General features: G+C 36.1%; 1 protein-coding gene across 1 annotated transcript in view; it reads left to right on the forward strand.

Annotated features, from left to right (window-relative positions):
* Positions 1–9364, forward strand: part of si:ch211-216b21.2 (heparan sulfate glucosamine 3-O-sulfotransferase 3A1) — a 35964-nt gene extending 26600 nt beyond the window's left edge. Inside the window, exon 2 of the mRNA XM_052570239.1 lies at positions 7308–9364. Within this exon, the coding sequence (XP_052426199.1) occupies positions 7308–7929 (622 nt within the window). The 3' untranslated portion in view covers positions 7930–9364. The remainder of the gene's footprint in view (positions 1–7307) is intronic.
* Positions 9365–11309: the final 1945 nt, after the last annotated feature.

The raw sequence follows: 11309 nt of genomic DNA on the forward strand, positions 1-11309 counted from the left end.
AGTAAGGGAGAAAAGAAAAACACCTGCAACACACCACAATAACAGCCTACCGTACTTCCTGTAGAAAGATTTATTTGTTCAAAATGAGGTTGAATAAATAGCATTCAACATAGTATTTTTTGTAGACATACTAAGTAAATTTGTGCTTCCCCTTCATTCCTGTTATAGTGAAAGTGAAGCGGCTCAGTGAAAACTTTTTTTTATCGGTGTACATTTTCCCTTGCACTGGCCCAGTTTGACTGTGGTTTGAATAAAGTACAGTGTGTGTGTGTGTGTGTGTGTGTGTGTGCGTGTGTGCGTGTGCGTGTGTGTGTGCGTGTGTGTCAGGTCTGGAAACTTTGCATGAATGCCTAAATTAGATTTTATTGGATTATGGTAGGAGTTTAAATCACTGACTGAATTAATGCCATAAGGTACCAGTAAAAATCTTTGAGTGTACATTCTTGAATCTGTCATGAAATGAACTATTTGTTTAAAATTTAATCTCCCATATTTAGTCTCTATGAGAAATATGTCCCTGCAGTTTTGTCCAGTTTATTCGCTTTATGAAATGAAATACAGGAAACCTTTCTGCAGATTTCCTTGCAGCTATAAATCCTAGAGTTTGAATTCCAACGCTTTTTGCTAATTTTGCACTTTTCTAAACACAGATTGAATTACCTTATTTTTGGATGGCCATGTTATTCTCCATTGTTTATTTATTATAATTTATAATTTTATGAATATATTTACATTTAAATTTATTATTTTAAAAGGTGTAAAATAAAAATTGTTTTAAATGGCATGATTGTTTACAAAATATTTTATGATTTATTATTACTTATGCATTTTTTTATTTGTCAATACTGCTTAACAACTTTAAATCATTGGTTAAATAATGCTTAATTTGGTTATATATATATATATATATATATATATATATATATATATATATATATATATATATATATATATATATATAAATATATAAAGATAGATAGATAGATAGATAGATAGATAGATAGATAGATAGATAGATTCTTTTTTTAACAATCATTGTTTACAAATAAATATTTTATATTATTACTATATTTTTTTAATAAATAGTGACATGAACACTGATTCAAAGTGGTCTCGAAGTGTACGAGTATCACTCTTACAATAATAAACAGAAAAACATACACAATTATGCAATTAGTAGAAATCTATTTATAAAAAAAGTGGATTGAATGTAGAAGTGGATAGAGTGAATAAGATCATATGTACAGTCAAGTTAGTGCTGTGACAAGTTCCAGTTAGTTTAACACAGTAATGCAGTTATGTCATTTAGTAGACATTATATACAAATATTTGACTGTAGAATGCTGTGACTGACCAATCCGAATCAAGTGTTCCAGAGAGCTGTGCAATGGTAATGATACAACGTCTTCTGTCACTCTAATGCAATCTAAAATGCCTTTCTCAACAGCCAGAGCTTTCTTGATGGTTGAGTGGAAACAACACATATGATTTCCAGCACTCATCTGCTCTGCGGTCCATCAGCAGTGATTAGCCCTCGCACGATCGTCAGAGACTGCAACCTTGAGTCACTTCAGGACAGGTGAACCATCGCAGCTTCGTAAAGCACTGGCTGACGGGGTCACAAAGTCAGACAGTTGTAGTTAATTCATGTTATTTCAAAACACACAGACTTACACACAGACTGTGACGGTCGTTGTAAATCACAGACGCACTCTTTTGACCTCCACTGGAGTTCAGCGGTGAGGAAAAGAGAAAGAGACTGTCTGGCCAAAGGCTAGAAATATTGAGCCAATTAGATGACAATTATCTGCTGTGGTTGCCAGCGTGGAGTTGTGGAAGATATTTATGGGTGTTTTACCTCTCTAAGGGGAGACATGAATCTACGGCGATGTGGCCCCTGTACCCTCGTGCTTTTTCGGGAATACCGCCCGTTTGACTCGCCGTGCCCCCTGTCTGTCCCTGTAGGCCAAACTTGCGCTACAAGAGGAAGACGTAAATCTGGTCTGATATGAAGAGAGACGCTTGGCGGCAGTTCATTTGCATTAAACACAAATGGAGCAGAATGCTTTAAGAACAGGTTGAATGAATTTGTGTAATCTGCCATAGTGCCATTTTAAATGATTTAGGCCTATATTTTTCATGCAGCTTTTAATATAATATTATAAAAATATTGATTTTTAATTAGCTTGATATCGAGCTTGAATTTCACATCAAGATCCAATATATACATAATTGTCCTACCTTTGGCTTTCTTTTTTCTGTGGGGCACAATATCCAGTGTTATTTCAGTATCATTGTGAGACTTATACTTTTTATTAATATTTAAAATTAATTGTATTTTATATGTTAAGTTTTAATTTTAGTAAAAAAAATAATTTGTTTGCAGTTGTTTTTTATGTCTATATATATATATATATATTTTATTTATTTATTTATTTTTTTTTTTTCAGTTTTAGTTTTAGCTATTTTAGTACATCAAGTTAAAGTACATTAAAATGAGTACATTAAAAAATTCTGCGGAACACAATATCCAGTGTAATTTTAGTATCATTGTGAGACTATTATAGTTTTTATTAATATTTAAAATTAAAATGTATTTTATATGTTCAGTTTTAATTTTAGTTAATTTTGTTTGGAGTTGTTTTTTGTTTTTGGTCATTTTTAGTAGTTTTTGTTGTAGTTTCTTTAAGCCTATATTATTAATATTATTTTATTACTGTTTTAATTTGAGCTATTTTTAGTACACCAAGTTAAAGTACATTAAAACGAGTAGAAACAAAATATGGTTTTAATTTTAATAAACTATAATAACCCTCTCAAACTTACTATTTCTGCTTATGCATTCATCCAATAAGCAAGTCATTTGACCAGATTATTGAGTCTGTTCTGAAACTTCAGTCTGAAAGAATGATTACGTGATTATTATGTTAAGCAGATTAATTGATTATTTGACAAGATTTGATTCAAACAATTAAATCATGAACTTCTATTAGGAACTAAGTCATAATATTTATATTATCCTTTATAATTGTAACAGCACTGAAAAGGACATTACTCGAAATGTGTTTTTGTGTTTTACAATAGAAAACCTTACTTCAAACCTAACACAGGTTTGAAGTAAATTATGGCAGATTTTTTTGGGCCAAACTGTCCCTTAGGTCTGAATTCGAAACAAAGCATTTGACAGATATTCTTCAGTTGGATCACTACATGTCGGATCCGGCAATGAACCGGATGTGTTTAATGGCGGAGGCTTTCTGCCTGTATTAAATGGCTGGATGTGTGTACAGGGAGTCATGTTCTTACAGCGTGAAGAAGACATCAAACGTTGCTCTGAAAGGACTGTAAATCATTTGTGCTCGGAGGCAAAGCTACTTCAAGTGTTACATCATTTGTACCGCCAATAAACATCTGTTAGAAAAAGCCTCACTTTCCCTTGCCAGAGAATGGAGAAAAATATTCCTTCTCTAGCACCCTCCCTTTTATACTGTCCCTCAGAGAACGGTGAAGCTGTGAAAGCTGTCCATCATATGTTCTCTTTTCTCTTTCACTCTGTCTTCCCAGATCTCCACTGTATTCCCTCTCGCACTCTCGCTGATATCATTTGAGACTTACAAGCACACAAGAGTTTGTTTAACTTATAAACTCTCTACGGGCTCTAATGTCTGAGAAATGGCCTCGTGCTGTGACAGAAAGAAGATTTATTCTGACTGCTGGTCTGTTTCAAACAGTCGCATCCCAAAAGAAGATTCTTTCAAAAGAAGGGTCTTTTTTGTGCTTCGTATTTAAAGGGTTAGTGCAGCCTAAAAGGAATATCTGATCATCATTTATTAAAGTCGTTCCCAAACCTGGATGAATTTCTTTCTTTCTTGGAACACAAATGGAGAAGGGTAGCAGTCTCAGGTGTTCTTTTCCATATAATGAAAGAATGAAACTGACGCACTGTTGAGCTAGACAAGAAAATAAATAAAATAAAATAAAGAATTTCCATACCAATTGTTTTTACTAATTTGTGGGATGGTGGTAGCTGGACTTTCCTTTGGGCTCTTTGTAAAAACACAGCACAACTGTTTTGCCTTGACAACAAGATGATGCAACTTATTAAATATGAATGCCAAGTTTGGACCAAGCTCATGTCAATTTTATACAAAAGGCAATGTTATGCATTTTGGCATGGACGTAGATGTCCCTGATGGCCCTACAACCTCACAGGTGGAGCTCATATTGCCTTTGTTTTTTTAAAATTGTATTGAATTCTTTAAAAAGCTCCATGAATTATATATGTTGCGCCTTTGTATTTTGGTATTAGAATGTACTGTATCTTCATGGCATAGTTAGAAACATTTAGTAGTTCATTTATGTAGGTCAATGAACCAGTCGAACAGACTATTCATAAGCATGCTATAATAACCAACTGAACAAACAAATGTTGAAGTTGTCGAGAAGTTGTCAGGCCATGTATCAGTAAAAATGAAATTTCTCCTGTCAGCCTTTATGCTGTGCTCCTAGCGCATGCTCTTCAATAGCACACACAAATATTGCAGCGTGCGCTGTAGCCTCTATTATTTCAGATTATAGTGAGAATGAAACTACAAGCATGTGTGTCAGTTTTGCCTTACATTCAGCAGCGGCAGCTCTTAAAGCAATAGCAGCCAAATAAGCCGATTACCCAGCTGCTGTGATGTCTGTTAAACAAAACAAAAAGAGGGATTCAATAACTTTTGTAGCTTTAAGGATTCATTTTTATTTAGGTTAGAATTTAGTCATGATAACTTTATTCAACTTCTGTAAATGAACTATTTTCTGAAGCGCACAGGTAAATATGACATTTATTATAATGGGTTTATGTGAAGATTGTTTTAAAGGGATACTCCGAAAGCTTTGTTCGTCTCCGGAACACAATTTAAGATATTTTGGATGAAAACCGGTAGGCTTGAGACGGTCCTCTGTGTCTCTCCAAATCAGCGTAGCGGCATTTCGACAAATCTGAGCTGTGCACAGATGGTGTATGCTATTCTGTATCAGCCATGCCACAAGGATATGCTTTTTTATTTGCGTATTTATGCTTTGGTTTGAAAGCAAACTACACATCGGCACAGCGCAGAGCACACGCCATCTGCTTACAGATCAGATTGGCCAAAATGCCGCAATGCTGATTTGTAGAGAGCTTTCAAGTATACTGTAATGTTGAATGGCTATTCAATGGTCAAATATTAGCAATAAAGAACAATTTCCTAGACACATTAGAAGCATTGGTATCAGTTATACTCGCCTCGGGTCTTTGTTGTTTTATGTTTTTTATATGTGTTATTATAGCAATATAAAAGTATATTTAAAAACGTTAATGTTATGTGGGATTAACTGAAGTTAACCGCTACAAACTCAGACCTCATTAGATTAATTTATTTTTAACTATCAGCATTGTTGCATGAGCAAAACACTTTTACTTCTAGATTACTTTTGGGGGCTGATCCTGTTAAAAACATACTAAAAGTCACTTAAAACATCAGCTAAATGGAAAAACAAGTAATATGCAAAAAAGTGTTGCTATGTGTTACATCACTAGTTTAATCTGCCTTCCGGAAACTTCTTCCGTCTGTGGGAGTGCTACAAACCTGACTCAATCAGCAACCTGTGGTGTTCACTTGAGCGAAACGGCCCAGCTGCAGAGCACATAAACACTAGCTGCCACATGCTGGAATGTCACTGGGCTCTTGTTTTTATCAGGAGGCATGAATTTGTGCCGGCATGTGACATGAAATACAATTGGCAATGAAAAATAAGGGCAATTATCAGAGCGACCTGAAGGGCTATCTAAAGCCGCTGACCCTCAGCCCGCTAATGCCATTACGGCCCATAAACCGCCATTGGGGTTGAGGGAGGCCATTTTGTCAGGGCCTAAACCCTCAAGAGGAGGGAGATAAATAATTGAAGGCTGCATTCTGCACTTGGGCTGAATTTGAAGTGAACGGGCCTTATGAGGCTCTAAATGGTGGAGTGGAGTGCTGTAAATCATTAATCCACTGCTTTTATCCTCTTTGGTTCAGGTCAGTGTCCTGAAGGCACTAGAGAGCAGTGGGAAGATAGAGTGAGAGCGGCATGGACAAACAGATTAGACTCTTTTCTTCTTCTTTAAGATACGACACAGTTAGAAAGCAAAGCACAAGAGAAAAATCACATGGAAAGTATTACAACTGCCCTTGCTGACTTGTAATGGAAACGAGATGAACAGCTATTTTTCCTAAGAGAAAGACTATCATAAAAGCCAGCATAAGCAGAAACTTATTTTGGTGTTTTTGTCATATGACACTGCATGTCTATTTGCAGTTTTTCTCAAAGTAATTTGTCTTGTCAGTAACTCTGCTACAAAAGAAGAGAAACCCATATTAAAGCAGAGAGGGTCTAGGGTCATGTGGTGTTGGGGTCAGTGCTTGATGGTCTAATGGAGTCTCGATTGGCACTAAGAGCCTGTGAGAAAAGCATTCATCCTCTCAGAAATGAACAGAGGTCAATCATGAGAACAACTCGGAGTGTTGAATGCTGTTTTGGAGTGAGAGCAAAAAGCTTTAGATAAAGTCTACCAGTTAAACAACTGACCAAAAAAGTAGCAAAATGACAAAAAAGGTGCATCATGACAATATACTATAAATATATTGTTTTGACTGTAATGCTTTGATCAAACAAATGCAGTTTTGGTGAGCATAACAAATTTCTGAAATGAATGATGCTGAAAATTCAGCATTGCCATCATGAATAAACTAAATTACAAAAAAACTACATTTTAAATTTTAATTTACCGTATTTTCCTGACTATAAGTCGCTCTTTTTTTCATAGTTTGGCTCGTCCTGCGACTTATAGTCAGGTGCGACTTATTTATCGAAATGAATTTGACATTAACCAAGAGAAATGAACCAAGAGAAAACATTACCGTCTATTACCGCTAGAGGGCGCTCTATGCTGCTCAGTGCTCCTGTAGTCTACACTGAGAACATAGAGCGCCCTCTCGCGGCTGTAGACGGTAATGTTTTCTCTTGGTTCTTGGTTCTAAATATATGCAACTTATAGTCCAGTGCGACTTATATATGTTTTTTTCCTCATCATGACGTATTTTTGGACTGATGCGACTTATACTCAGGTGCGACTTATAGTCCGAAAAATACAGTAAATACATTTGTGTGGATAAAGAGACTCATCAAACAAAAATCATAATTATTCCAAACTTTTAACAAGTTGTACATGTACTGTAACTGCTGCAATAATTACATCAACTTATCTTTCTCTTATCTTTCTCTCTCTTTCTCCATAGAGACCTAATGCCTAAGACTCTTGATGGCCAGATCACCATGGAGAAAACACCAAGCTACTTTGTGACCCGCGAGGCTCCGGCCCGGATCTACGCCATGTGCCGCGACACCAAGCTGATCGTGGTGGTCCGGGACCCTGTCACTCGAGCCATCTCTGACTACACACAGACACTGTCCAAGAAGCCTGACATTCCTACTTTTGAGAGCCTGACGTTCAAAAACAGGACTACAGGGTTGATCGACACCTCGTGGAGCGCCATTCAGATCGGCATCTACGCCAAACACCTGGACAACTGGCTGCAGTTCTTCCCCATGAGCCAGATCTTGTTCGTGAGTGGAGAGCGGCTGATCAGTGACCCGGCCGGAGAGCTGGGCCGCGTGCAGGACTTCTTGGGGCTCAAGAGGATCATCACTGACAAACACTTCTACTTCAACCAGACCAAGGGCTTCCCTTGTCTCAAAAAGGCAGAGGGCAGCAGCAAGCCCCATTGCCTTGGTAAAACCAAAGGCCGGACCCATCCAAACATTCACCCTGAGGTCGTGCAGAGACTTAGAGACTTCTACAGGCCTTTCAACATGAAGTTCTACCAAATGACTGGCAGAAAATTTGGTTGGGATGACTGACAGTAGACCCTGGATTTTGAAACAATGAAGAAATACCTTACTGTGACCTCACCAGCAACAAAACTATGATAACCCCAAAAGTGGTCCAATCTGGTTGTGGTAAACGATAGAAAAGTCCACATCCAACTCAAGTTAGGCACAGAACACTATGAACAAATGTCAAAAAAAAAAACAGAGTAAATGTCCTCAAACTGCTATTACAGTTCCAGATTCTATTCAGTTTCAGATTCAAAAATCACATTTTGAACTTTTATATCTTCATCAGGCAAAAAGTTGAGGATTATACATTTCCTTTGTTGATTAAAATAATACTCTTTTACCCAATCAGACTTTAGCTGTATTTCTCATTTAAACAGCCATATATTGTAATGTAAGAGGACCTAAAAGAGACACCTGAAAGCTGAAGAGATCCACTCTTGAACTATGCATTTGGATGTTGAACTGTGAATTATCCACTGTGTGTGGACTTGGAGATCAGATCAGTTCATTTGCCATATTTAATGTAGAAAGACTAGCTGCTTATATACCTTTACAATTATTTGGAAGAAAAGAGCAAAAGAATAAAAATAAGCATATTTTTTTTACATTTATTTATTTAAAATATGTACTCATATACAGTTTAACTATTTTTAACTATCTTCACTAAACACCTCCCCTCACCTTTTTTTTTTTTTTTTTTTTTTTTGCACGTTGAGGGTGGGTGACTTCTTTTGTCTTTTGAACCATATATAACACAATGTCTTTTCTAAAATGTTTCATGCGGTCTGAAGTTTAAATGAGCACATTTAAATGTTTACCATCCTATTCACTGAGAGCAATGTTTTCTCAAAAATGTTTCTTATATTAATGGATCAAATACAATAATAGGATGGCCAAAGCATTAAACATGCAGAACATGACGTAAGTTCCCCCCACGTTTGGGTTTTTGGTTTTACAGAACAAATGAATGAAAGTACAATTTGTGATTTGACTGGATGGCAAGCTTTTAAGAGTCCATTTAAAGTTGTATCTCTATGTGTTTGTGTGTGTTTGTGTGTGTGTGTGAGAGAGAGAGAGAGAGTGAGTACGAGAAAGACACTGTTACAAAACAGCAGTGCCTCTAAAAGACATTCAGTCAGTGTTTCTCCATTTAAAGGTGATTCGTGCAATTGTACAATGTTAAAATGCTTTAAAATTACACATTTAAATGAGCCATCAATAGGCAATTTTTTGGCTCAGAAAGTTCAAGGTGCGTGAACCTGTTTGGAAACTTAAAAGTGGTAATTTTTTTGCACTACATGTATCACCTTTAGTTTCAGTGTGAGTGAATTTATTGTTTTCCTTTGCAATATTATCAGTGACATTATGCTTTTATAATTCTGTTTATTTAATTTGAATAATGAATTTTATAAAGCACATTTTTAATAAAAACATCATTTTTAAAAATTATTTTCAGACTGTGATTGTATTTGATTAAAGGAATGGTTCACCCAAAAATAAACATTTATTTTCACCTTCATCCATCCATGTAGATGAGTTTGTTTCTTCATGGATAGATTCGGGGATATTTAGCATTACAACAATGAATGGATGACATCAGAAAGAAAAAAATAATAATAATAATCCACAAGTAATCCTCACCACTCCAGTCCACTTTAATGTAAAATTAAAGTAAAAAAACAAACAAAAGTCGTTTTAATTTTAAACTGTTGCTTCTGATTAAAATACAAGACTTTTATACATAACTCTAAAAAATCCATCCCTGTTGTCCTCACACATCAAAATCCACCAAAATGCTTATTGTAAAACCATTTTGGACTGTCTTTTGCTTGTAAACGATTCTTGATATTTCTGTGCATATTTCTCTCCTGATCCAGATAAAATTACTTTTTCACTGGATTTTTTTTTTCTTAATGATTTTTTTTTTTTACACAGCTTTTTTTCTTTTTTTTTTTTTTTTTAACTTTTCAAGCTGTCAATTGATGAATTGGTGTCATTATTTCAAGATGTTTTAAACAGCTGTTTGGACTCTCATTCTGATGGCACCCATTGACTACAGAGGATCCATTAGTGATGTAATGCTAAATTTCTCTGAATCTTTTCTGATAAAGAAACAAACTCATCTTTATCTTTTATGGCCTGAGGGTGAGTACATTTTCAGCAAATGTTCATTTTTGGATGAACTATTCCTTTAATAATAACTTGCATACAGAGCATTTTAGTCTAGAATTATTACACTCAGTTCATGCGGCATAGATCAAATTCAGATTTTAATTTGAAAAAAAAATAAATAAATACGGAGTGTGTTGTGGCTCCAGAAAGGCTCAAGACCATGGCAGCAGACAGCAGCCCTCATCCTCCACTGGATGCAGTCCTATCTGTCCTGCTCCATCCAGCCTCATTGTCTTAGCTTATCTCAGTCTCTCGTCCAAGCCAGGCAGTTGCAGGATGCTCCAAGGCCCCCAGAAGATGCTCCTCATTGTGGGTTTATTATATTCTGGATTGTGCAGAAGCCTGTCGGGAGTTTGCTTTTCTAATTTGGCTGGTTAAGGACTGTTTGTTGAGCACCACTGGAAACGGAGACGGCAAGACATGGACAAAATGGATATTTGCATGGCAACTGCAGAAACCTCTTGAGGAGGAATTGGATTTTTAACCCAACCTTTCTCTCTCTTGTTCTCTCTCTCTCTCTCTCTCTCTCTCTCTCTCTCTCTCTCTCTCTCTCAGTTTATCACATGCAAATTTCTCCCCGCTTTAAGGCTCTTGACAGCCACCAGCTCTCCGCCAATCCCTCGTTCCTTGGCTTTCGTTTGTTTTCGTTTTCATCTCTGGCCTCCGTGCTCCCTCGAGTCCCGTCGATCCACTCGGTATGTTTGTTTTAAAAGAGACTTTGCAGTCAGGCTGGAATCTGACAGTGTTCATTATGAACTTAAACAGTGTGTTAACCTGACTTGCATCGAAATTAAATTCCACAGGTTGGGTTTCTTACAGACTGTATTCCAGCTGTTCGGCTCAACCACATCACAATCCTAATCAAGGACATCTATATAAAGCTGTCGAATTTAAGGATTGAGAACTTTCTAATGAGCCCACAAGCACTTAAACACATGCAATAATCCATACATCAAAATAAGCATCCATCACTGTAAATTTACAATGCTTTGCATGATGTAAAATCTTCTCAAATAACTCAGGTCACTTACTGCTTCGTAACTATACTGTTTTCAAAATTACATTTGGTTTATTTAATATTACATTTTACTTTCCATAATTAATTCAGCCCAAAATTATTACATTTTAAACTCCAAACTGTAAGGGATAGTTTTAGCCTTATTTCAGTTTTTGCAAACTTCACACTTTTGAAATGTTAAAATTAAAGATCTGAATTTGTTTCAACTGAC

This window comes from Carassius gibelio, chromosome B12 (assembly GCF_023724105.1).
Source record: "Carassius gibelio isolate Cgi1373 ecotype wild population from Czech Republic chromosome B12, carGib1.2-hapl.c, whole genome shotgun sequence".
Classification (NCBI taxonomy): Eukaryota; Metazoa; Chordata; class Actinopteri; order Cypriniformes; family Cyprinidae; genus Carassius; species Carassius gibelio.